The 27,133-nt window shown below is 45.1% G+C and overlaps 2 protein-coding genes and 1 long non-coding RNA gene across 6 annotated transcripts in view; 1 reads left to right on the top strand and 2 right to left on the bottom strand.

Annotated features, from left to right (window-relative positions):
• Window positions 1-1,123: 1,123 nt before the first annotated feature.
• LOC149916641 (uncharacterized) lies at window positions 1,124-5,533 on the bottom strand. Its single transcript, XR_016469472.1, has 4 exons — window positions 4,908-5,533; window positions 3,159-3,313; window positions 2,349-3,030; window positions 1,124-2,242 (listed from the first exon to the last, which is right to left on the bottom strand). It is a non-coding gene; the product is annotated as an uncharacterized LOC149916641 (long non-coding RNA).
• A 1,155-nt stretch (window positions 5,534-6,688) lies between these two features.
• On the bottom strand, window positions 6,689-21,577 carry LOC116235475 (lysosomal amino acid transporter 1 homolog). 4 transcript variants are annotated; one of them, XM_090147603.1, is made up of 9 exons: window positions 21,442-21,577; window positions 19,321-19,448; window positions 18,142-18,486; window positions 16,802-16,976; window positions 15,925-16,015; window positions 14,520-14,644; window positions 13,570-13,665; window positions 12,465-12,650; window positions 6,689-7,895 (listed from the first exon to the last, which is right to left on the bottom strand). In XM_090147603.1, the coding sequence occupies exons 3-9, from the start codon at window positions 18,321-18,323 to the stop codon at window positions 7,794-7,796; spliced, it is 957 nt and encodes a 318-aa protein (XP_090003729.1). In that variant the 5' UTR covers window positions 18,324-18,486; window positions 19,321-19,448; window positions 21,442-21,577; the 3' UTR covers window positions 6,689-7,793. The 4 variants fall into 4 exon arrangements, with proteins under 4 accessions (XP_090003729.1, XP_031459541.2, XP_090003731.1 ...); XM_031603681.2 differs by having other exon boundaries at window positions 16,802-16,931; window positions 21,442-21,575; XM_090147604.1 differs by lacking the exon at window positions 6,689-7,895 and adding an exon at window positions 7,902-9,537.
• A 2,690-nt stretch (window positions 21,578-24,267) lies between these two features.
• The window catches only part of VEPH1 (ventricular zone expressed PH domain containing 1), a 58,149-nt gene continuing 55,283 nt past the window's right edge, over window positions 24,268-27,133 (top strand). The window contains exons 1-4 of the mRNA XM_090147601.1: window positions 24,268-24,474; window positions 24,589-24,708; window positions 25,416-25,467; window positions 26,585-26,747. The gene's annotated coding sequence lies outside the window, so the exon portion shown is untranslated. The remainder of the gene's footprint in view (window positions 24,475-24,588; window positions 24,709-25,415; window positions 25,468-26,584; window positions 26,748-27,133) is intronic.

The raw sequence follows: 27,133 nt of genomic DNA, 5'->3' as shown, positions 1-27,133 counted from the left end.
CTATAAATGTTTTATTGCCCAGGCAATGCAGCCAAAGCACCCGCTTGTCTCCTGCCCAAGAGTTTCAGTGCAACGCAACTCCCTTCCATCCTCACACTGAGCGCACATGGACACACTTACTTCCCAGCTTTCACCAGATCATTGTAATGAAAACTACTGAACCAGAAATCAGGGAGTTTATACGAGTACTGCTAAGCTGTCAGGAAAAGTCTTCCCATATTAGAGCAGTGATTTTATTAAAACCTTTCAACCAAAACCAAAGAACTCCAAGAGAAGGAGGGGAAAAAGTCACAGAGATGGTGGGAAGCCCTGCGGCATCCTGGGCTCTGCTCCTGATCTGTGCATGGCCAAGAGCAAAGGCTCTGAAGATTTGGCCATTCGCAGCATCCCTTGCTCTGTGACACACACACAAAGTCACTCAGGAATCACAACTTTCACCCAAACCCACTGCTGTCAATGTGGGGCACAGGGGCTTCCTGTGGGACGTGCAGCTGTGCCCATTGTCTGTTTACAGCAGTGGGAAGAGGGAATCCTAGAATGGCCTGGGTCAAAAAGAACCACAGTGCTCATCCAGTTCCAACCCCCTGCTATGTGCAGGGTCACCAACCAGCAGCCCAGGCTGCCCAGAGCCACATCCAGCCTGGCCTTGAATGCCTCCATGGATGGGGCATCCACAGCCTCCTTGGGCAACCTGTTCCAGTGCCTCACCACCCTCTGTGTGGAAAACTTCCTCCTAATATCCAACCTAAGCCTCCCCTGTCTTAGGGAGGGAGGTTATGCGAGAGCTGCAGAGCTGGTGTTTAAAGGCTGAGAGTAGCCCCGAGTGAAAAACCAGCCACAAACACAAAGAAGAGGCAGGATAAACAAAATCTGCTATTGAGAAGTTGTGGAGGCTATCCATCATTGTCAAGGCTCTCTTTGCAGTGTGAGCCTTCATAGCAATTCAGAGTACCAGCAGCTATAGCTGTCCCTATATCTTAAGGATATCCTTTTTAGGAGACATCAATAACAACAACAGCAAAAAAGAAAAACTCTTCTTTAAGTGCCTCATCACACTGAAAACTTGCTTGGATTTGTGACAGCACTTTTACATGAAAATAAAAGAATTCAGATCTTCCCCGTGATGCGGTACCAAAAAATTACATTAGCAAATAGTTGAGCAAGAAGATCAGCATTTAATATGCCCTCCTCATATACTCATTTTTAACTAAAAGAATGAAAAACGGAATAAAAATGGTTTTGAATAAAACCCATCCTCTGGGCTGTGCTGGGGGCATCTCCACGCTGTGGCGGTGGCTGCAAGGATTGCGTTGTGTCTCTTGGCTGCACTGGGCTTCGAAGCAACAACTAAAGTAATTTGTCTGATGTAGGTAGGAAGATTGCAATGATACACATTGGCATGGGGAAGATTAGGAGCTAAGATATGCTGTAAAGCTTCACATCGTACATCTGGAATGCATATTATAATCTGTTGTAAGCTAAATGCTGTGTGTGTGCAGCAATTGGAGCTGGCACCAGCGGCCCTGGTGCAATGCAGACCCCCTCCCAAGCCCCTCTAACTCATCCCAGCTCTCAGCTGACCCCGACATGGTGTGCAATATGTAGCAGATGTACACCAGTGATAAGGGCTGAATGCAGCATGATAAGCAGTACAAGCCCTTTTGCAAGGGTTTTAAGCTGCACTTTGGGCAGTGGGTACCACCAGAACGCAATGTCGGCTCGCTGCAAGCTGCCCTGCTGCATGGAAACAGCTTTGGAGCTTCTGGGCAGGGATGCAGGCAGATGAAAACGGTCCCATTGGAGGTTGGTGCTGTGCAGAACCTGTGCAGGACAGCAGGAACTGGAGCAGCCAACACTCCATACTCTGCCTGCTGTGATGCTCCCACAGCAGCACTAGGAAACCAGCTTGGGAGTGTTACACACACAAAAACAGGTGGGATTAAGGCCACCAGCTGCCCTTCCCAGGGTGTTTTGTAGCCCAGCATCCAAGCACCTTACATCTTGCAGACACAGTGCTACTAGGACACATCATGGCTCCTGTCCTGTGCCAGCCAGCAGTGCTGCTCCCAGGCTGTGCTTTGCACAAGCTCCTGCAATATCAGAGGCACAAACGGGCAGAAAAGGGTGCCTTGCACTCTGCCATCCCCTTGCACACTGCCTTGCCTTGCATATAGCCATCCTGCCCCACCAGGAGAAGCACGAGGGAAATGATCCACCAGGAGAGTGCACGACACATCTGCACCTGTGCAGGGTGAGAACACAACAAATGTGATCTGATTGGAGAACATAACGTTACTTCCAATGCAAAAATGAATTATGTTGCATATAGTAATTGATCACAACGTTACCATTCTCTGGCGCAGAGGCTGTCCCGAAGCCCCGAGCTCTGTCGTCCCGAGCACAGCCACCAAAGGACCTTCGTGGGGAAGAGGGCATCCGGCCGCGGCACACTGAGGGCCAAGCAGGGAAGCGGGGTGGATGAAGAACTGCTGTTTGTTTCAGCTGCAGCACGGACCGAAGGAGCCCTGAGGTCAGCGATGGAACAGCTTTCCGCTCAGCGCATCGCAGCACCCTGCTGCACCCGGCCCGGTTCCAACCCGACATCCTCACGTGTCCGACCCGCACCTCCGAGCCACGCACACCGCATCCATCCCCGAGCATCGCTGGAACGGCAACGGCCCCACCTGGCGGGCGGGTCCTAAGGCTGGGAGCGGGGCTCGGCGGCATCCCGAGACAAGCCGATGCCGGCCGCAGTCCCCCAGGAGCACCGCAGCCCCCTCCTGCCCCGCGGTGCTGCGCGATGCTGAGCTGGATGCGGGCGCGGCACCTCCCGGCCGCGGGGCTGCAGCACCCCGGAGCCGTCCTGCTGCAAAAAGTGGGCGGGGAACTACAGCAAAAGTTCTGAAATGTTCCTTGCTTGAGTGTTTGCATGCTCACAGCCCAAGGTGTGTGCTCAGGGGGGATGCTGCACCTCAGCACTCGTCTCCAAATGGATGCTTGTCTGAGCATCCACCGACTCAATACGCTCGCCTGGGGCCAGCAGAAATTGTTAAAGAAAAAATAAATTAATTAAATCAATTAGCAACATGGATCACTGGGCAGTGTAAGATGCGTTAGGGTGGGATGTGGGGATCTGAGAGGTCTTTACCAGCCTTTACCTGACTTCATATCACCTGTGGCAACATCCATGCACAGCCCTGAGATGTAAAGCACACCCGGCCCCACTGCCCGGGGTGGGCAGCAAAAGGGTCAGGAGGTGAGAAGCTGTGGGGTTGGTGCTCCAGGAAACCATGGGAAGAGGCACACAGAGATGCTGGAAAAACAGAGGAAGAAATACTTGCTTTATTTCTAAGCTTGGCACATTTGTATCTCAGCCAATTGGCTTAACTACAACTTGCAGTCCTCATTTTGAAATATGGGCATTTCTCTGCTGGAAATGCTGTCCTCGAATATTTCCTTCGTCTGAAAGCTGCAAGGGTCAATACATCAGCACTAAAGTCTGCTGAGTGCCTCGAAATAGGGCGATATCATTTCCAAAAGTAAGTGACCACTAGGCTGCTGTTAGCCTGACATTGCAGAGGAGGAGATGGCTTTTTGCAACTTTGATTTACTGACAATTGTTGGAAAAGAAGCAAGCAAGAAATGAAAGCCCAATATTTCCATTACAGCTTACTTAACGAAAAAATATAGTAGGAAAGTCAGACATCATAAAATGCCTATCTTCTCACTATATTTACAGGCTTGTACAATAGGGTGAGCCAGGGCAGGAATCAATGTGGAGCAGAGCTCAGAGTGCAGCAGCACTGCAGGGCAAGGCAGCCCGGTCCCAGCAGCAGTGCAGCATGGCCATGGCCATTTGCCCCAAGGAAACCAGTTGGAAGGCTCACAATTTCTCCACAAGCAAGCCTGCATCGTCCCTTTTTTCTGTTTATCTCCCCTGGACGTGGGGAATGCTTTGACCTCTGGTGTTATAGCCAATCCACTGGGCATCCATGGTGGATGCATCTGGATACGTTTTGGACCTGGAAGATGTGCTTTGGGTAAAGAACTGCTTGGGCTCCAGGCAGGAGCAGCAGATCTGAGGTCCATCAGCAAGCCCAACAAAATTGCATAATGCAGCTGGGATGGGAGGATGCTGCTGTGAAAGCAAAGAGCCCCAGTGCCGGCGCCAGGCAGTGCTTCCTATGGCTCAGTCAATACTTTAATCTATTCTAATGATTATCATTACTGATGTTTAGTATAATCACCTTGTCTGATACAATTGCTAGAATCTGAAAGTCAACTAGATTTTAATGGTTCATCATTAGGAGCATTATTTAGTCGGATTAAACTGGTCTTAATTCCTCTGCAGCTATCATTTAAAGCCATTCGGAGCACGTTATGGCAGCCCCCCTTGTCATGATATGAATCAATGCCCTGCCTGCACACCGTGTATTTCCAGCTGCATTTAGCAAGCAATGGCACAGATGGACACTGAGGTACTACAGCAATTAATATTCACGAGCTGTCCCTGCCACCAGGAAAGTTTCTTTAAAAAGCACAACAGCAGAGCATGGATACACTGTGCTGCCCGTGGGCAACCAGAACCCGGAGCCCCAAACTCCTTAACCACAGAACTGGGTTCTTCCATGTGCAAAACGTTAATTTCCCAGCTTCCTGCCATTCAGAAACCAGGGCAAACATTGATGCTGCTGAGGCATTGTACTAGAAACCCTGAGGGACCATTTTTTGTTGCTTCCTCGATGCGCTGCAGAGCTTGAAGGCCAGTTAGTAGGGAAGTAACGCGACCACAGAGCAGCCAACTGCACCTATATGCTTTCCTTTAGGTGAATCGAACTCCTAAGACTAATAATACATTTATCTGTCAGCCAGAATACAAATATGAATTTAGAAAAATGCAGACTTACCCCTTCTTCACAGGATAGAGGGGCAAATTAAGGACATTCCTTTCTACCGAAACAAGTGAAACCCATCCTGCAATGGCCACGAGTAACTCTGCACTTGAAGAACCTCCTGTGGACTGCAGAACTCTGTTAGGTAAGTTATTGGATGGCTCTGTTTAAAAATGAAACCCTCAAGACACGTTAGATGTTCCCTTTAGTTAATGAGATTTCCATGATAGCTACAAAAATAAAATTAGGCAACAATGCCATTAATCCTGGATTACATGCAGCGTGGGGGGAAGACTTAGTAGTATAAAGCAAGAAGATTAAGACACTTTGCTTTTCAACAAATAGCTGTGGTGGAAGTGCAGCACTTTCCTGCCTAACAGAGGGGGTGAGGAGCTGCCTTTTGGTCTCTGCTTTGTGCTGGCACAGCTCTCACCTCCCCTTCTGACACGGGGAGGCTGGATCTGGAAAAAAGGGCTGAGCAAAGTGATGACAAAGAAACTTTCCATCTTCAGAGGCAACAAGGAGCAGCAGTGACAGTGGGATGTATCTGCTGGGTGATGACACGAGTGGTTATTACACGTCTAACTTTCTGCTGCACAGAACTTAGTTCACATCCCCACATCCAGCAGAAGGGATGGCACTACCCCCACCCTCCCCAAAACACCCAACTGCAAGTTTGTTGGTAGGAAATAATTTTTTCCCCCCAAATACTCACTTAACCTACATATGAAATATTACACCTACAAACTATCATAAATCAACAACTACTGCTGTGCATTTAGAAAGTTAAATTGTTTTCCATCGGAATTCTTAAATCTTATTAACTTCATATATCCCGTATTTGGCTGTTTCAATAAACAGCAGGATGAAATGGGGATAAAAAGGCAACCCAAAATAGGATTACATGGAGCAACAGAAGGGGAAATAATCTTTGAAGAAATAATCTAAGACCAAATTCTAACTGCATTAGAAAGTAACAAGTCATGGTTTCAATCAGCAGCCAGGCAGGAGTTTGATAATCTCATGCACACAGCATATAAATCTGCAAGTGAGACAAATTGCATTTTAATTTATGTACTGAAAAGGTTAACTTCTAATACCCTCTGCTTGCTTAAGAAAGCAGCAAAAACACATTCCCTCACAGCACACACAGCAATGAAGTGAGCAGTGTCACGGGGCTGGATCTCACACAGCCTCAGTGAGGCCACGCTGTGCAGAGCAGCAAAGCATTGCAGCAGTACGTGGCATTCACAGGGCTGCTTCTCAAGTCCCAGAATGCAGGCACTCACAGGCATCATGCACAGTGATAGGACAAGGGGGGATGGTTTTAAACTGAGACGGGGCAGGTTTAGGTTGGATATGAGGAGGAAGTTTTTCACTCAGAGGGTGGTGAGGCACTGGAACAGGTTGCCCAAGCAGGCTGTGGATGCCCCATCCCTGCAGGCATTCAAGGCCAGGCTGGATATGGCTCTGGGCAGCCTGGTCTGCTGGTTGGTGACCCTGCACATAGCAGGGGGTTGAAACCACATGAGCACTGTGCTCCTTTTCAACCCAGGCCATTCTGTGATTCTATGATTGCTTCTGGAGCAGAAGCTACAAATCAGTTTGGATTTCCATACCCAACAGCAGAGCTGATGTTACCCCCACCCCTGCAAGCACAGCCAGGCCCCATCTCGTTCCTCAAAGGCAATGAGTTTCACAATGAGCCTAACAGTGTGCCAACTCATATTGACTTTGAGAAAACAGCCTTTTTGGTCATAAACTTATTTTCTGAAACATGAATCATCACATACGCATTCAATGAAATATTAACTTGAATTTATTCTACTGGATCTTATTAAAGATTTCATTAAACACAATGCAGCACTGACAAAATCCCTTGTGCTCCATAGGCAATGACAAGGTACTGTTTCCTTATGTTGTGGTGGTGTTTTTCCCCTCTGTGGTACTTACCCAAACCAGCAGCTTGTAATGAAATGCAAGTCCTAGAAAACCATCATCTGCAGTGTATGACAACATGCAGTAATTATATTCCACAGAAGGCAAAGGCATTGGTATGTAAAGTTTTAATTAAAACAACAAAATGCATAGTGATACTCTGCAGTGTATATAGGGATACAGTATCAGTTGGATAGTGACAGAACAAGGGGGAATGGTTTTAAACTGAGACGGGGCAGGTTTAGGTTGGATATGAGGAGGAAGTTTTTCACTCAGAGGGTGGTGAGGCACTGGAACAGGTTGCCCAAGGAGGCTGTGGATGCCCCATCCATGGAGGCATTCAAGGCCTGGCTGGATGTGGCTCTGGGCAGCCTGGTCTGCTGGTTGGTGACCCTGCACATAGCAGGGGGTTGGGACTGGATGAGCACTGTGCTCCTTTGCAACCCAGGCCATTCTAGGATCTATGATCTCAAGAACTCACACCACAATTCTGCTTTTACATCAGCAATGCATCCTCTGCACTGATGGTTCTTAATTAAAGGCCAATTTTCTTCTATAAAATGTGACCAGACTGAGCAGTACAGAACTCCATGCTGAGTTCAAGGCACAGGGCTAGTTTTAAAACAGCCACATCACTGCTATTGAGATGTAGATTTTCATCTAAAAATAGTCACCTTCTGATATGCACGGCATCATCATGTCAAATAAATACTCCCAAAGCACCACTGCTGTGATTCCTATCACAGGGAGAAAGAGTGAGAAAGGCAAAAGTGCAGGAAAACAAAGACTTCATACAGTCCTGATGCAACAGAATAAACATTTGCAAATGATGCAAAGATGAAAATATTAAACGGGCAGTGACAAATTAATGACAATTAAACACCAAACAATAAGTGTGGTTGCAAAGCTCCCTGCAGTCTGACCCATCCAAGTCCCCAGGTGTGAGCAGGGCTGAGCACAGCACTATGCATCCTCCTCACCCACAAGCAGCGGCTCCACTTCCAGTGCCACCAAGGCATGTGATCTCTCCTTGTGCTGACCATACAGAAGGAACTGCACAGTCACCTGTTATTTTGGGGTAAGGAAGTAATTAACCAGGATACAGAGGCAGCACTTGCTTCCAATCAAAGATGAAACAAGCTGTGCAGAAGAGCACAGCCCTCTATTTAGTGCTGGCACAGACTCAGCGTACCACAACCTGAAGAGGAAAGCTTAGAACTTATTCACATATTGTGGGGTATTACTCATTTATTTAATCCTAACTGTGGAAGGTTCTACATTGGCAGATGAACTTCTCCATATCTTTCTTAATACTCATTTTCAGTGCTCTATGGCAAAAAGCTAAGTCATTTTATCAATACTAAAAACAGGAAGATACAGAAAAAAGAAAAAAAAAAAAAGAAAAATTCCAGATCCCCTTGGTTCTGTGGCTCAAATACAAGTGAAGACATCCTTTAGTATCCCTTGCTTGCATGGGTCCTAAGTATGAGACTAATTAGAAGTGGAAGAGGAGCAATGTCCAACATTGCCCTGTGCTCCTACAGCAAGGTGGGCAGGAGACCCCACTTCTGGATGCTGGGAAGGAGGGAAGCTGGTAAGCCCTTCTTAGCAGCAGATCAGCAGGGCCTGATCAGAAAACAAGATGCTCATCGTGCCCAAGGAGGCTGTGGATGCCCCATCCCTGCAGGCATTCAAGGCCAGGCTGGATGAGGCTCTGGGCAGCCTGGTCTGCTGGTTGGTGACCCTGCACGTAGCAGGGGTTGGAATGGATGAGCACTGTGCTCCTTTTCAACCCAGGCCATTCTGATTCTATGAGTCTCATTTTCCATTACATTCCACCTCATTTGGGATTTACAGGCACTGACAGCCTGACAACGCCAGGACTCAATATTTAATGCTGTTTTCAACACAGAATTGTGCAATTAGATGTGTTTATTTCTATTGTAAAACAGACCACTGGAAATGCTACTAATCTATAAAGAATTAACAAGCATGTAGTCGGTCTTTTTCTTGATAGCTCCAGCTCTGAAGCAACCCTCCTGGCTTTCAGCAACCCAACCTTTAGCTAAATGGGAATGTGCACCTGGAAAGGATGAGAGGTCTCACTCCTTTTGCCAGATAGTTAAGCACCAACGTTGACACAAAACCCTTTGTTTTCTAATAGAGATACCATTTGTGAGATAAAGATAGAACACAAACCTACCCAGCTATGTCTTTCCATTAGTGATGGTGGTCTTTTTGTTTTGTTTTTTAAGAAAATTGTCTTCAGAGAGGCCTGGAAAGAGGGGAGGTTGTCTCCATCGCAGGCAAAGCCCTAGTAATTGTCCTACTTATCCCAAAGCTTTCCTGCATCCCACCTCTCTGGCCCCCCAGCTAAAGATTAGACAGGATTTCCTTCACAGACAGCAGATCAGCACTCTTTTTAAGTCTTTCTCTAGTATTATTTGGGGAATCATCTTCTTAAGCTTAGCAAATTAGCTTTATTACATATATAGCTGCTGCTTAAACTTCCTGCTTCTTTCTTTTTCTTTTCTTCTTTTTTTCTTTTTTCAAGTAGGCCTTATTGTACTCACAGCACAGCATCTCCCCAAATTTTAATAGCTGCACGGGTAAGAAAGGATGTGGTGAACAGGGGATCAAATTGCTGAAAGCAGATGGTAGGCTGGGACAAATCTGGACTGAAACACTATCGCTGTTAGCCACCAAGCTGGCAACAGAGCTTTTAAGGAAGATAAGTTACAAACAAACCACGTGGAATTCACAGAGTATTTCCAGAATAAGGCTTTTCTTTTTTAACATCTGCACTCATCTGCTCATATTTTTAAAATAAATGCTGGATTTATAAGACAGCTTAATATGGAAAAACAGTTACTGCTCAAGTCTTTGACTTCCTGGGGGAAACTAGATGGGCTAAGCATGCAGACAGCACCAAGGGGAGGAGACAACCAAATGGACTCCTCACAGTGATGGTGACGATGGCCACTGGGCTACGGTGTCAAATCTGCTTCACAAAACCTGAAGACAACCGAATGACAACTCAAATAACCTAACAGCATTGAGACAAACCACACGAGTGCAGAGAAGTACCTTTGGCTGGGAAAGTCTTGCTGAGGTCAGACTTACATTCTATGCACTGTGTAGTTAAATTGCAAAGCGTGATGTTTTGTAGCAGTATATAATGGATTCCAAGTGGCTGCCCTGCAATTCACAAAAGGTGCAAGATAATGGTCTGTGTACAGCAGCCTGGCTCTGGCTGAATATACTTGGGCTATTTAGTAACAACCTGGCTACGCTTAATGAAAAGAAGTAGGTATGGAGGATTTGAACATGGTTCTCTGACAATAGGGTGCTGTCAAACAAACAAACAAACGCAAAAAAACGTGGTAAAGGGCTTCACCTGAATCTAAATACAAAGCAGAGTTGTTTGGTTCTGTTGGTAAAAGGAAGAAGGACACAGGGTGAAAGAGGATACTTACAGAAAAGGACCAAGTTTTCCAAAAACTTGCACTAAATTCGGTCTGCTGCTTTCAGCAGCAGGCAGCACTGAGTTGCAAAGGGCAGCCTGGTCTGGTGGTTGGTGACCCTGCACATAGCAGGGGGTTGAAACTAGAGGATCGTTGTGGCCCTTTTCAACCCAGGCCATTCAGTGATGTTAGGATATGTAGAACTCAGTCCTTGCGTACCATTAAGCACTCACGCACCTAAAGAACTCTGATAAGGTCCAGCACAGACCCTAAGATAGGCACCTCTGCACCCAGTGTCTCTTACAGACGAGGTTAATAAGCACACATTTACACCCTGGGCTTTGTGGCTTCTTGAGAAACTCCAATCAACTTCCAGTACAAAGCAGCAGTTGGAAGGAGACATCGCTGGAACAGGAAATCACATCCGATTGATAATTTAAATTCCTCATCTTATCAAACTCCTTTTAAAATTTAAAAAAAAAAAAAAAAAAAGAGGACAATTCATACTTTACAAACAATTGGACACTTGCATTATTCACTGAAAATAACTGGCTTATTGTGCAACTCAACAAGTCCAAGTTGGGATACCGAGGAAAAAGGATGACCGCGTTATCCTGTTAAGAAAGCTGACACAAGCCCAGTGTAATCCTGTGCTAACTAACACTGCTCCTGCTGCCATCAGGAGTCCATTTGTTCCTAAAAATAGTCAACCCTGGCCACGTCAGATGGAAGCAGAAGAAAGAACACTGCGGCAGACACAGAGTAAGTGAACCCTTAATCCTTCCTTGGTCCTTGAGAAATGAGGCCTTGCTCTCCACCTAATGAAACTCTGCAGTGTGAGGAATAAACCCCGTTAGAATTGGACAGTGTCAGGAACTACTTCTCAAAACAGAGACTGCTCCGCAAACAGTCAATTATGAAACACCTCTCTTGTAGAAATTACAACCTTTTCACTTAATCCCTCTGCTTCCCAAAAGCCAAGCATCCCTGGTCTTTCTTTTCTGGTCTAACACGATGCAGCATTTTGTTGGAATTTTGATTTTCTTGTTTGGCAAGAGACAGTAACGAAGCTCTCTTTTTTAAAAAGCATTTACTTCCATACCTCAGGGGGTTCTCAAAGCTGGAGGTCTGCTCTTCTTTTCTCTTGATTACAAATACTTCATACATTTTGAACTGACACTATATACATGACCAGATTTCTATAAGCTCCTCAACCTGATTTGGAAGCATCTGCTTTCAATACAATCTGAACTGGAAGACTATTAGCAAGATTGGATTCAGCCTCCAATCAAGACAGAACTGAGAAATGAATGTCATGTGCACACTGGCACTGCAGTTCCGGGGCTGGGCTCAGAGATGGGGGAGGTTTGTGGCCCACATAAAAGTTTCTTTTCAGAGTACATCACAGAAAAGCATCTCCAAATACGCACATAATGTACTGTAAGGGTTGTCCAGATCAAATTCCTTTTTTTTTTTTTTTTTTTGTAAATAAACAGGCAGTTTTATGCTTCCATCTGGGGGTAGGGAGGGAGGAAAAGTAACTACTTCATGTATGGAACAAAAGGCCTGAGCACTCAGAGCAGCCACCTGGGCAAACAAGCAGCCCTGAACCCCTACAGTCTGTATTGTCTCTATAGAGAAAACTAAAAAATTATCTCAAAACAGGCTGCTAACCACCATTTAGTCAAACAAGCATTGTGTTCCCACAATGCAAATGTCTTACTAAACTGCCCACTTAAACCATCGTGGCTGTAGATGCAAAAAGCACAGATGGCTGTTTTAATGGCAGTAGGACACCACCCAAAGGGTCAGCTGTCCCATCATTAGGCTAATTGGAGCGGCTTATGAAATTACTTTAATCAGAAAAACAACCTCAATGCCTGGGAATCCTAACTTCTTGAACTGCTCCAAGTAAATCTGGTGAAGAACTTCCTTTGAACATGGAACAGATTAACACAACGTCCTTTAGCACAGCACCGCCTTGAAATTACTCTTCATTCTATCCCGTTTCATACCTGGAGTTAACAGAGCTAAGAGCAAAGGTGCTAAAAGACTGAACTTAACCTCTGCAATGCAGCTTTCATGTTTACATTTCATATGAACTTAATATCATCAGTAAATATGGACAAGTCCAACCTGACAAACTCGAGCTCTAACAGAGAAAGGATACAAAAACGTCCAGGAACAAAACTCCAAAGCTTCCAAGGAGCCATGGAAGATGGTGTAAAAAGTAGAGGGCCCGGACAGATCCAGCAGCAGGCATCTTTAGGACAAGGCTGAGGCCATACGTGCAGTTTCCCAGCATGGCCAATGCAAACAGCAGGTAAGAGGTGCCTTCTGTTGACTTTCTCTGAAACTAAAGACAAGGAAGTTTACACAGAAAACATGTTTTGAGGTGCATCATACTAAACGTTTCTAGATAACTCTGGCACTTTCTACTATCACACACTGAAAGATTGTTTCAGTCACTCCTTTCCATCTTTTCCTGAACCCTCACAGCTTACTATTTTCTGCACGCACCACTGAAAGCAACCGAAATTGTTACAGCTCTTAGAAGCAGCTCTGCTTAACGTAGTTTTTATGTAGGTGCAAAGCAGCAAGGATAATCTGCTTCCAAATGATGTTTAGTTCTTAGGAAATGTGTTGCTCTATCAGTGCGCACAGTAGAGCACTCTGAAAACGTTGTTGTATTCCAGCTGGAATGGAAAAGGTAAGGAAAGGGGAACAGGAATAAGCTTGGAAATGAACTAAACCTTCTTATAACCAACTAAAAGATCCATATAAATTTGATGACGTAAAACCTGCAGGATTTTTTCTTTTATAGCCTCTTTTTATATATATATTAGCATGTTAAAAAAGTCAGTAATGATATCTTTGATGGAAAAAAAGAAGGGCTAAAGCTTTAAACTACTTTTCCTATGATTTTAATTTTTGATCCTGCAGTAGAATCATTTGGGGAAAAATGATGAAGGGATAAGGGAGGTATCAGTTGCTCATGAAAACAATCACACAAAGCACGTTTCTGTTTCTGTATCTCATAAATCCAACCGTAAATCTTCCTCTTTCCTGCCCAATCAATACCCTTCTACTGATTAAAGACCATCATTTTCCTAAAATTCTCACCATCCTCTTTTGAAAGGGAGAAGAAAACCCTTCTTTAATATTTTAGACTGTCACAAAAGCCAGGGAGGCTTTCACACTTAGAGGCCAAATCTCAAGCAGCAGAGAGCATTTAGGTAAAATATACAAGTATAGTCAGCCAAAAACAGACTTACATTTTTATACAGCTGAGGAAATCTACTTCCCAAGTAAAACACACAAGATATATAGCCACAAACGAAGCCTGACATTTCAATCATATCGAGAGAGTTCTGAAAAATAAAGGGACATATATTTTGGCAAGAATGTTCTCAAGCATTTCAGAGACTTAAACTGAGAGCCCGCCGGCTGTTTTTTTTGGACAGAACTTTCAAAGCAGCTCAGGGCTGCTCTTCAAATGACCAAAAAGGACGAGAAAGTGTTTAATCTTTATCTCACAACAATGCACAGTGCTGCGTCATGGCTGAGACTGAGATCAAAATCGGCACCAGGCTTCAGGATATAACACTCATATCAATCCAGTTCTTCTGCTAAAAAAGCCTGGGCACAATAATTCAAGCCAAAACTAAAAACCGTAGCTAGGGCCACTAAATTGTTAGTTTTCTCATTCTAACTCTATTTTGAAAATAAGCTGCTTCCCTGCTGGGCAATGTTGCTGGATTACAATTATTTTACTGGCATTAATACGAAGGCCATCAAATTGCTAGAATAGCCTGTGAACTTTGCTGGTAAAGTGACAGCAGCAGCAGCAGGTACAATTGTAATTTCCCACTTTTTATTGATTGCACTTTTCACTACACAGTCTCTACGTGGATGTCTGCAGTGCCCAACACGGGCAGAAAGACAACACGTGTACGTGTCATCTCACAAAGCAGCACATCCTAATAACCCAAGGGACAGGACGAGCCCGAAATACAGGGAGCTGCTACAAGAAGCTATTTTGCAGCTTATTTATTTTGGAATGTAGGATACGTACTTAGAGATCCACACAGTGCCACATTTATGGCTTCTGAAGCACTGTTAAAGACATCACCCAAATTTCTTGAAAGCTCAGAGCACACAGTGTTTTCAAGACACGTGAATTTGTTAGTTTCATTTCTTGGAACAGAACAAGGTAAGCACTTACATTATTTCTTTCCATTGCTGAACTCTGGTCTTGCTTTCTGATTAACAGCTGGCAGGGTAAAACAATACACACGGTTATGCACATCAAGATCCAGGTTATACAGAAATTCTTCAGCCTTTTGCTGCCTAGAATGATAAAAATGACAAACAAATGAGCTGGAAAATAACACCTGCTGTTAAGGTCACTTTTCATCCACAATATAAACATGTAAACGTAAAGGTCTCATTTCAGCCTAAGGATTCCACCTCCTTGGGCTCTGTCCCCAGCCCTGCTCACCAAGCACTGTTTTGTGCCTTGCTTTAACAGGCACTGCTCCTGTGGTGACTGTCACCAGTGGGACAAAAGGCTGTATGGCATCAGAAGCCTGCCCTATAGACCTGCACCCTGTATTACACGGACAGGAATTATTACAGTGGTTTCACAGCCTGTGCTTGGATTGTGACCAGCTCACAAAACTGACCAACTAGTCCATGGTAAGAGCTCTAAAACTGGGTATTGAGAGCTCTCTTGCATTGTTTTATTCACAAATAGCATTCTTCCCTCTCCAGCTATGCAGAGTTGAGCTGAAGCAGGCAGGGGCAGTTATAATGCACAGAATCCCATGCTTGTTTCCAAGACTAGGCAGTAGGAAGGAAGAGATATCTTCAGCACTGACCTATCCTCAGGTTCATTATCAATAGCATATTAAATGAATTAGATTTATCCTATTTAGTGTGCTGTGCAGGCATCTGCTTTACTTCAGCTTTCTGTTACCCCCACTACACCACGGGTTTCCTTTTGGTTTTTTTTTTTAAGACTGATGAGCTACTGTTTTTGATTGCATGTAATGTGCACAGAGCTTTCTGCCTTCCATTTCAATAGCCCATTTGGTAGACTGAACATCACAACCACTGCCAGTGATTACAAAGCAACTCGAGTGATTTCATTCCCCTTGAATGCCTTTAAGTTGTATGCATTGAAACACAACGCACGAAGATGTTGAGCTATTTGGTGCCATAAGCAAATGAAGTCCTGTTTTAATCAACACAGAAGGAACTAACTGAACCACACAAAAAATAACACTTAATTCCAACCTGCATGTACATTTAGATAGCTGTAAGTAGATAGTAAAACCATGGAGCCAAATCATAATATGGAATCAGGTTCTGGCTTCATTTCCTGCCTATATAGACTGACTGTACAACCTAGAAAATATCAACAGGTATTATGTGGTTAAGAGGAGGGGAGAAAGGCAGAAGAAAAGAATTTTCACAAAAAGCTGAGAAAATTGGAAGAAATAGGCCTAACAACTCCAGTTGGAATCTGTGTACCCCATTTTTAGATAGACTTTATTTAAACTCTATAGAAAACATCAAGGTGAAGAAGGTGTGTTATAGAGAATGTTTTAATTGTTAAAAAGCCTCACCTTTCATCATCTTCTGATTCTTGAGCTTGCAATAGGCAAATTGTGAAATCAAAACGATATCCATGTTAACGTAGGAGATGGCAGTGACAGTCTGAAAGAGAAGTTACATTTGCTTGGTCAGTACACAAGAAGTACAAAATGTCATCAGAACTAAGTTGTGCTTCTTAACAATAATGTGTATAACAACAAACACAAAGCCACTGCCAAAAGAAGGGAAAAAAGCATTCAGAGGAGCAACAAGTTGGACAGCAGCAGATCGATGTGTAACGAGGAAGAAAATGGAAGAGTTGAAAACAAAAGCAGCAGATAAGAAAGCTTCAGATACAAATAACCCATTGCTGACGACTACTGCTTCCTCCAGAGAAGCCCTCCCTTCATTGAAGAAACTGTAATTTTGGATTTTTAAGGGATTAACAGCTTCTTTCAACTGGTGTTTCTGTTATTAAACACTTCTCCTAAAATCAAATATATTAAAATATACTAAATATTATAAATATACAAACATACTAAAATAAAATGAAATTTTAAGAGTAGTTGCAGCACGGTAGCCTAATATATCAGAAGCTGAACAGCACAACTTCCATCCATCCCTGTTTGCTCTGCAAACTTACTGTGAAAGCAAAAATTAATTGAGAGTTCCCCACTTCATCCCAGTAAGTCTCTCATAACACTAACTGCAAGAGTGAAATGGTTCCTGCAACACATAATGGTATCAAAGTAAACATCTGAGAAATTCTGATCTTTTTTATGGATAGTAGATCAGTGAGCAGATATTCTGCCCTGGTGCCTATTGTATTGTGCATTATTACAGTATCCTACAGTTTAAAGGGACATTCTGAAAAGGATACATCAAGAAGTAGAAATACTGACAGATTACCTGAATTGGCAGTTGATTTGTTAAGTAGCAGCCTATCAGATTTGTGAGATCTCCAGCCATCCAACACAGCAGAAAGCCCAAAGACAGCGCTTGGTCCACCTTTCCATCCCGACAGGCAACGTGAATTTGACTGGCACAAATTCCAGAATTGGGACACACTGTTAGCCAAAAATGCCTGACAAGTTGTAACATACAATTTTCAATATCTGAGTAAGGAAGGAATACTAACATAACCACCAGAGACCCATCAGAGCAATACCCACAAACGCTCAGAAGGAGAACTCAGTGTCACAGTGCTGACCATGTCTTACTCCAACACAACAAAAGGCTGAAACCACAACTTCATTACTGCATGAACTTGTGTGGGTGCTACGTGTGTATCTTCTGCAGTAAAATATCAGTCTGGCCACCAAAACTACGCTTCATTGCTTCACACTCATCAGCCGTAAATACCAGCCTTTGAAATCCTGAAACAGGAAAAACTTTTAACAGAAGGGCTAAGAAGGAACAAAGCTTCTGTGAGAGCTGACGACACTTAAGCCTCCAAACTGAAGAAACGTTCTTCAAATTCACAATGGGAACTATGAAGCAATCCCAAATTTCAGTCCATTAGACACGTCTGGATGAATCATATACTGGCTAACGTGACACTCTGAATGTAAAGCCTCCTTTCAACTCACATTTCAAAACCTCTACCACTTACTGAGAGCGTTCTGATTTTGATTTCCATCACCCTTTCTTTAGTTCAGTAAATTATATTCCTGTTGTGAGGACAATCCTATTATGTTTGGGCACTCTCACCTCCAAGCAGCATTTCTACTTTCCTTTTGCCATCTCCTACCTTCACATTGGAAATCCAAACCCAGTGCCAGTTCTCCCAACAGCACTTGATTTTGCACTACCCAAGCAGTAACTCGTGTGCTGTTCCTGATTTTGTCTTAATCCAAATTTCACTGGCAGAACCCAGCTCAACAGCACTGGTGACACGGCTTGTGGTTTCCATACACAGTGAGCCAGTTTCTGCAGCAAGCATGCTGTGTGCACACATCTCAGGGTGGGGAAGATAAGGGAGAAGAGGTGATTTATTCTCATTTTCTCTAAGTGGCAGAGATTAGTGTCAAGTCAGTACAACAGAACAGTGCATCAAGCTCATTTGTCAACCACCAAATATTGTTCTAAACATGAACAACACGCTTCTCTGGCATAATATATCTGTATTATGCAGATAGAGAAACATATCCAAGATAAACTTAAAAAAAAAAAAGGCAGCTTGTGAGAAAGGCTTCAGGCAAGATTACTCATGTTTCAATCTGAGGACTGCCAAAGACTTGAAAACTTACGGTAGTGCAGCAAACAGAAAGCAGACAATGGAAATCAGTCCTGTGACAACGCTGCAGTACTCCCACGCATTCTCGACACATTCTTCTAGAAGATGCCAAATCCATGGTGTGCCATTTATACACAGACTCCTATTCTCTACTGAGGAGATATTGAAAGCATATGCGTACAGCTGGGAAGCCATCACTTCTGGACTGAGGCTCAGTTTCAGAAGTTTATTTCTGCCTCCATTTTTACCCCATGCAAATCCGCAAATCCGTTTACCAAAGCTGAATATCTGCTGTGAAAACCCTCTGCATGCAGACGGATGCTTGAGATCACAGTTATTTCCAATCTTATAAACAAACCTGCCAAATTCAATGAAATAAATACAGCCAGTGTGAATACGATGTTAACCATAAGATGCTTGCTCTTATTTATTGCTTACAGAAAAGATGTCGGACTTCCAAGAAAGAAAAAAACGCTTTGTGGTCCATCACATTCATTAATGCCTGACAACTATTTGCAACGCTCTGGATTTCTACCACTGCACCATTTTAATCTGAGTTCACGTTAGGCAGAGACTAGCAGTTACATCAGGGCCCAGAAAACTGCGACAGGGTAAAGTAAACAAACAGATTTGTATTTAAAGCCAAAACTCTGATTTTTCATTTTTAGCATTATTCCAGCAAAGTAAGGATGCTCTCTTTAATGAACGCTCCACTCACTCCTTGCCCAAGGAGGCTGTGGATGCCCCATCCCTGCAGGCATTCAAGGCCAGGCTGGATGTGGCTCTGGGCAGCCTGGTCTGCTGGTTGGCAACCTGCACATAGCAGGGGGTTGAAATGGATGAGAATTGTGCTCCTTTTCAACCCAGGCCATTCTAGGATTCTGTGATTCTAAGATTCACACTTACAAAACACAAACGTGGTGTTGAGTTCCAGGTAATTCACTTCCAGCTAATGTTATGAAAAGGAAATCACTTAATGCTCAGGTTGCAGACAAGCTCTTATGCCTGCCTGCATCTAAGTAGCCCATCAGACTCGTTAGGGATGCAGTGCACTGTCAGACAGCTGATATTATTTGATACTTCAGAGGGAATTGGGCAAGCATGTGAATATTCACAAAGTAAGCAAAGGATAATCCCAGCCCAAACCCACCTCCAAAAAATCCCCAAACAACAAGAAAACAAAAGGACTCACTTGGCTAGACAGCAAGAAATTGGCTTTTTTCCTTCTCTTTTCAGACTTCAGGTATCTGCAGCGCTCAGTGCTGGAACAAGTTTTCTGCAGAAGCTGGCTGCCTCTCAAGGGAACTGTCATTATGGGACCTAAACCACACAGACAATAAAAACAAACACGTTTTCATACACTGAGAATTCACCTGTTATTCAGCTCATGCTGGTGACGTCACTAGGCTTTGTAGTCATCTTTGCAAATAACTTTTAAAGTTAAAAAATATCTGTGAGAAGCATTGCAGGTAAGGTTCACATTCTGGCACTCTGCAGCTGAACAGGGTGTCAGCATCCACTAAGAAGGGAGAAGCATCAGAGCACACACATTGCTGGGCGGGCCTTATGCCATGGACTGTCAACCATCTGTAAGCACTGAGACACAAACCATACGTTTTATTAGATACCACTGCACCTCAACTTCATCCCAAGTGCCCATTTTAAGATATCCCAAATATAGGAGACCAAAAAAAACCCACAAAACCCAAGGTTGAACATGGTATTTAAAACTACACCCGAGTATCTTCACTCTAGTTTCATTAGTGCATACAAAAACTCTAAGAACATGGACTGTGGGGTAAGAAGTGTAACGTGGCAATTCGAGCTCAGTCACCTGAACTGCTGCTGTTCTCTGCTCCAAAACTCTGCAGCTAGGATAGGAAACAGAACAGTGTGAGAGGCAGTGGGAGCTGGGAGCCAGACAGGCCACCACTGCTTCCCAGATCAGCACTCCTTGTATCTCCCTTTTTGGCCTTATTAACACCTATCACCCAAAATCAAGAATCCAAGCCCCAGCTAGAACAACCGGATGCTGTAAACCTCAATGTGTCTGCCACAGACCTGAAGTCCTCCTGCCACTGCTGGAAGGGAAAGGCAATGTGCTCAGTATTGGTAGCAGCTTAGTTAGTTTACATCTGGACTGGGTGTGCCAGATCAGGAGATCCCCATCATTTGGAACTGCATATCTATGCTCATAGTGCAAAAGTAGCACGGTGTTTGAGCAGAACCAACATGAATGGATCCTCCTTCACTTCAATTCTTCCTCAACATTTAAACAAGACCAACCACCTCTCACTTCACTTCTGTCGTGTGAAATGCTTTGCGCCTGCAAACAGCATGAGGTTGGTATGACGTTTCTCTCCTTTGAGTTGATGAGAAAGGAAAACAATACAGAAAGGTGAGTTACGTTTCTATAATAATTCTGGGCCTTAACAATCCCCTGCCTGCAACTTCACCCTAACACGTAATGGCTGAGAAATGAAATCCCCTTCATTAAGCCCAGCCCCACAGCGCAAAGAGGCCCAGCCATCCCAGCCAGCTGCTGCAGGATCACAGAAACACAGAATTGCCTGGGTTGAAAAGGAGCACAATGCTCATCCAGTTCCAACCCCCTGCTGTGTGCAGGGTCACCAACCAGCAGCCCAGGCTGCCCAGAGCCACATCCAGCCTGGCCTTGAATGCCTGCAGGGATGGGGCATCCACAGCCTCCTTGGGCAACCTGTTCCAGTGCCTCACCACCCTCAGGACGTCACACTGTGAGCAGTGCTGCAGACCCTGGGACAGCCTGGAACCCGGAGGGATGCTCGTTCAGTTGTGTGCTACTCATAGAATGGGTCAGAACCTTTAGGATCGTGCAGTCTCAACCCGCTGCTGCAGGCAGGGACGCCTCCCCCTGCCCCAGGTTGCTCGCAGTCCCATGCAGCCTGGCCTAGCAGTTTAATTATTCCTGGGGGATAAGAATCAGAACAAACACGGAGCCTAGGGGTATTTCCGAGCTCCTGGGAGCGCTCCCAGCACGAACCACCCCGCTGCACGGCTGCTTTCCCACCGCGACCGCCTCCTCCCGAGGGCTGAGGACGGCCGGACCGCACCCAGCGCGGATCCCGAAAGCGCTTCTCATCGAAGAAAAGAAAGCGAGAAGCAGATATCAAAAAGCGCCGTCCCAAAGAAGAGCCCAGCAGACGGCCACCACCCAGCGCATCCAGCGCAGCTCCGGAGTTTCCCGACCCCGGGGGGAGCGGAGCTGCGCGGAGGGGCTGCCCAGCCGTGGCGGCTCCCGCTCGGCACCGAGGAGGGAAGCGAGCACACCGACCTGCCCTGAGCTGCTGCTGCTGCTGCTGCTGCTGCTGCTGCTGCTGCTGCTGCCGCTCCGCCGGCCCGAACCCTACGGAGAAAAAAAGGACGGAAATCCCCGCACCGCGCTCGACCGCCCCACGCCCTGACGGAGCCGCCCGCACGCCCCGCCCTCAGCGCCGCAGCGGTGTGAGCGGAGCGCCCTCTGCAGGCGGCGCGGGGCGGCGCTGCGTGGTCGTTAAAGCTGGGAAAGACCTCCGCCAGCCCCGAGTCCCGGCCGGACACCGTGCCCGCTGAGCGCGTCGCTCTGCAGCGGTTGCTCAAGAGCCAGAGGGTTGTTTGGGCTGTGCTCCTGTTTGTACAGCAGCGCGGTGCACTGGGCTGATCCCGTGCCAGAGCTCCTGGGTGTGTAAAAAATGGGGGAAACCCGCATTGGAGGCACCGGCTGCAGGCCTGGCAGCAGCGCCCACTGCATGGCAGTAATCGTGGAATTGTAGGGGTTGGCAAGGACCTCTGGGGGTCACTCAGTCCACCAGCAGTGGCAGCACAGCACAGCTGGAAGGGCTTTATATCCCCCATTCCAAAATCTGGGCTTTTGGTGCCCGGACTGTACATCCAGCTGGACTTCTGACATGGATTTCCAGCTCTCAGACTGTGCTGTTGAAAGCCCTACGTGTAGATGTAGAAGTGAGATTACATAAAGAATGATGGCATTCATAATCCTAATAGATATGGCACCCAACAAAGGGCTCTGTCAAGGGAAGAACAACCTTTTTTTGGCTGAAATCCACGTCAGCCCTTCTATTCCAAATAATCTGTACAGCTGTATTTAAACAGGAATATCTTTGCAGTGCCCCCCGGACCTGCTGGTGCTGCCAGCGCTGCCCATTCACTCCACTGGTAACAGCAATTAAGGATCCAAGAAAGGAAGCAATCTAATGAACAATCCTGGGGTCTTTGTGGGATATGTACTTTCAAGCATGAATATTTTAAAGTATTTTGATAGGAAGGAATGTTGTATAATTTACTGAATTTTTAATACAATTTTACTTTTATTCTCATTGTTTCTGTAGTTACTGCTGTCTAGCTAATTAACACAGGGTTGGGAGGATGATTAAAGCAAAGCTCAGTGTCTGCATTGTGCTGGTTTAATTGCTGCTCAAGCCATGGCTCTGTGTTGGCTTTGGCAGCTGAGCAGTGCTTGCCTGGCACTGAGGAAGTCCCGTTTGTGTCCGTGAGACTCATCTGCTGCTGAGTGGTAAAGGCATGCAGCTTTGTGCACATCTCCAGTAGGACACAGGCTTGGGGAAGAGATGGATTCTGTTACACACCTCAAAACCATTTGGCTGAGATGCCCGAATGGCTTCGGTTATGACAGGGCAGGATGGTTGGGGGTCTGCTCTGCTTCACAGAACCATTATGGCTAGAAAAGAACTCTAAGGTAACCAAGTCCAACCCAACCTCACCGTGCCCACTGACCACATCCCTCAGCCCACAGCTGGCTCTGAGAGGGCACAGGGAGCAGCAGGGCTCAGGCCACCTGGGGAAAGGCATTGTCCATGCAAGGAACCCACACAGCGTGTACCCCGAAAGCTGGGGATGAGCCTGGGGCGTGCAAGGGCAGCAAGCACAGAGATCACACGGGTGGATGGAGAGGGTAAAATAACAACGCTGTGAGAGGAGCACACTCCTGGGAACGGTTTGTGCCAGGTCCTGAGGGCACTAGCAGGCCTCGAGGGACCTGAGCAGTGAAAAAGTGAATAAAGAGAGGACAATGTAGTGATAGACAGGCAATTATCCCATAAATGTAAACTACGCTGAAGAGATATGTACAGCATTATATATTTATGGATACAATTTTGTTCTACTGACACATAACAAAATGAATAATACATTAGCCCTAGAACTTGTCATTAAATGGATTTCTTTGTTGTCTTGCCATTAAAATAAAGTCCTTGGTCTGTAGATGTGTGTGACATTAATCCCTTTCTCAGTGTACAGTACTCCAAGACTGTAAATTTGAAGTAGATCTTGTAATTTTTGAGGTGAAATGATTCTAATGAAATTGAAGACGTTCAGGAAGGTTTCACAGATCTCTTCTGTTGATGGGATGTGAGAAATGAACTTTCAGTGTACGAGGCAAGAGAGAACCCAGAGCTTCAGGAATGGGGGCAGGAAAAGCTGAGGCTGCTGAGCAGCTGCAGGGGGTGTTTGCTCCACCAGAGATGTTCGAGAGAGCAAAAATCACAAAGCAAATCAGGCTGGGTAACGAAGCAGCAATCTTTTGTTACCTGTAATGGAACTGAAAGGAGTGTTTTGCTACCAGGCAGTTCCTAATTATGAGGTGTTGAAGCATTTCTCTCAGGGAAGCAAAAACAAAACAGAAAATGTTGGGTGTGCCTAGACCTGATGGCTCTTGCTCAACATAATGAGGTGGGTTACCTCACCTCTTGAGGCCTTTCCAATCCTATGTTTATATGGCTCACTCCACGCAGAGACTTTCTTCTGCAAATCTAGCCAACAAAATTATGTTTGGGAAAGCGATTCACATAGGCATCCTAGCAGTGGTATTAATTAATTTAAATAACCTCTCCCATGAGGTTATTGTTGACTGGTTTCCTTAAGTTACAGAACAACTGCGACTGCTTAGCTCTGATGCCATTACTGCCATTAGAGCTCCTGATGGAAGCACTGTTCCATATGTTTCTGTTTTTCAAAGCACTGTGCTCATCTGTGAGGTATAGAATCAGCAGAGGTAGGCTTTTGAAGTCTAACACCCCGAGCAGATGTTTCAGTTGTATTTAAATACTGACTCTTACTGTGGCATCTGCCCATTGCCAAGAGGAGGAGCTGCTCGCAGGAAAGGCAGGAGCTCATTGCCCCATTGCTGTGTTTATTGAAGTTCAGCTTAAATGCCTGTGTTAACTTTAAATGTGCATCTATGGTACAGATGAGCTAACAGAGAACAGCTGTTTGCTAATCACTGTTAGCCTGTAAGGTGAATGAGGGTTGTAAGGATGCTGTGCAGGTGCAGATCCATCCTTGGTTCCAGGTGCTGTATCTCTACAGCAGACATGCCCTGATCATGAGCTCTTAACTCAGGGCAGCTGAGGACAGCACGTCCTCCTGCTTTCTTATCACTAATACCTTCCCTGCCTGCTTCTAGGGCTCTTTTAAAGGCCTCTGGCTCTCTACCAGAAACAAAGTGTGAGTGCCTATTGAAACAGTCCCTTGCAGTCAGGCAGAATTTCTTCTCTGTGGGAGCAGCTGCTTTTGCTCAACTTAGGTAAGTTTTCCTGACTTCTTCTCTTAGGGACAGAATGCAAGGGTTGCTGGGGCCATCATCAGCAGTTTAATTCGTTTGCTTGGCTACCTTTAGGAAGACCTTTGCTTAAGCCAACTGTAGATTTCCATCCTTCCAGGTAGGAAAGTAGGGAAAAGAATGTGGAAGTGAAAAATGCAGCAGAAGAACTGTTAAAGGACTCCTCAGCTTGCAGGGCTCGTAGTGCAGTGGCACTGCTCCAGCACTGTATGTGCTGCCTGGTGCAGTGTATAAAACTCAGCAGTGGAGTTATGGGGCTCAATTAACGCAGTTCATAAACTGTGCGGCTCAATTAAGAAAGCCATGTATGTGGGAAGCAGTGTGGGTGTAAATAGATGCCTGAAGTAAAAGATGCAGTTCAAGTGGAAAATGATGCAGTCAGGTAATGAAAGTACACTAATCCACAAGCAGAATGTGGATGTGGGAGGGTGAGTGCACGTATGTATGTACAGAACTTGATAGAAGTATTAGGTTGATGCCTACCTTTCTTTATTTAGCAATAGAGTTTTCAACACTGAATGTTCCACTTTGGTGTAATTGCATCATTTTGTGCTCTGATTATTGGGCTGTAGCCATTCAATATGGCCCAGAAATACTTCTCATAAGCTAGTCCAGCTTACACCAAAGATTACTTCATAAATGCCTGCATCATTATTCACTCCTTTATCTAGGACTGCAAACAGGGAGAAGGAAACTTGAGGAAATACCTGCTGGGGAACAAAGGTATAAAATCTTCTAATAAGAGTTGCTTAGTTAAGGTCAGTATGCTTTTTAGAGGCTCTTACTCGTGGGGAGAAATGTTTCTTCCTCAGAGGACATCTGTGGTTTTTTTTTTTTCCATTGGCCTTTTGTGTCATTGGTTTGCTGGTATATGTGGATTTTTATGAATACTCTAAATTAAAGAGACTCCAGCTTGACTGTGAAATTAATAGAGCTATCAAAAAACCCACTGTCATTATACAACAATTGTTAATTATTTACAAGCAAACTTCTGCAAGAACAGTATTGTAGCTGTCAGCATTGTCGTTATTAAAATTAAACTGCTTTGTCTGAGTAGAAGATAGCATGACTCATTTAGGCTAAGTGCAATGAATACGGAATATTCTGTTTCTCTTCACCAATTAGTCAGGGGGAGAACAATAGCATCTTTCTTTCCTAACAAGAAGTTTATTTAAAGAAGTCTAGCAAAATACGTTATTGTCAGGGCTTTGTTCAAGAAGGACACAAATTAATCACAGCTATTATGAAGGTTCAATGCAAGCTTTTTCTAGGATGGGAAGAACTCTTTTCATAAACTCAATTCTCCTTTCCCAGATGGCAAAATGGACATGAAAACTTTTTGCTTTATTGCAGTACATTGTTTAATATGTGTGTTATGTGCTCTGGAGTTGTGGGTTGCTCAGATGCTCAATTTCATTTGTATTTCCAAGCTTATTCTGGTTCAGTGGTAATTTGTGCTCTTTGTGTAGTGGGTTACATTTGTTTTATAAACAGCAAGAGGGCTGCAATGGATGGCTCGGGTCAGGCTCCTGGTGGATTCCATTCTGTGCCATCTTGCATCAGCAAAAGTTTCCTCATCTCGGTGGTATTAATGGTGCATAGCAATGAGTCTATTGGTGGAAAAGCAGAAGAATTAAGGTATGAATACGTCAGGGTTGTAAAGGGTGAGGCTGGCGTGGCAAAGCCCTGCAGCAAAGAGACAGATTGGAAAGGATTGAAGCCTGTAGCTGGGGAAGTGCCACATCACTCTGTCTTTCCCCAAAGTAACACCATCAGTCTTCTTTTCAAAGCTTGTTTGGGTCTCTCACACTCGATCTTTCCTTTGCCTTGTATTCCCCAGCCTGCTGTCTTTGCTGGTTTTGTTTCTACTGCAGATGATTCTGGGAGCAGACAACACTCCCTGCAGAGGAAGATGTATTCTGTGCAGGACCCCTCACTGCTGTGCACCTCTCAACATTGAGAATGGGTGGTCTGAGAAGATGATCAATGCTCATCCTTTTCGGGTAAGACTTCTTGGGACCGTGATCAGCTGCGAATGCAGTTTGAGTAAGCATAAAACCAGCTTGTGCTTCTGCTTTCCTTCTGAATAAAAATTGAAGAGATTGTTCAGTGTGCTGGGGGATGTGTTACTTTGGTTGTTATGAGAATCACAGAATGGCCTGGGTTGAAAAGGAGCGCAATGCTTATCCAGTTCCAACCCCCTGCTATGTGCAGGGTCACCAACCAGCAGACCAGGCTGCCCAGAGCAACATCCAGCCAGGCCTTGAATGCCTGCAGGGATGGGGCATCCACAGCCTCCTTGGGCAACCTGTTCCAGTGCCTCACCACCCTCTGTGTGGAAAAACTTCCTCCTAATACCCAACCTAAACCTCCCCTGTCTCAGTTTAAA

The sequence above is a fragment of the Phasianus colchicus genome, chromosome 10 (genome assembly GCF_987193195.1).
Source record: "Phasianus colchicus chromosome 10, bPhaCol1.hap1.1, whole genome shotgun sequence".
In the NCBI taxonomy this organism is placed as follows: Eukaryota; Metazoa; Chordata; class Aves; order Galliformes; family Phasianidae; genus Phasianus; species Phasianus colchicus.
The sequence above is the reverse complement of the archived record's forward strand: the minus strand, read 5'-3'. Positions and strand labels throughout refer to the sequence as shown.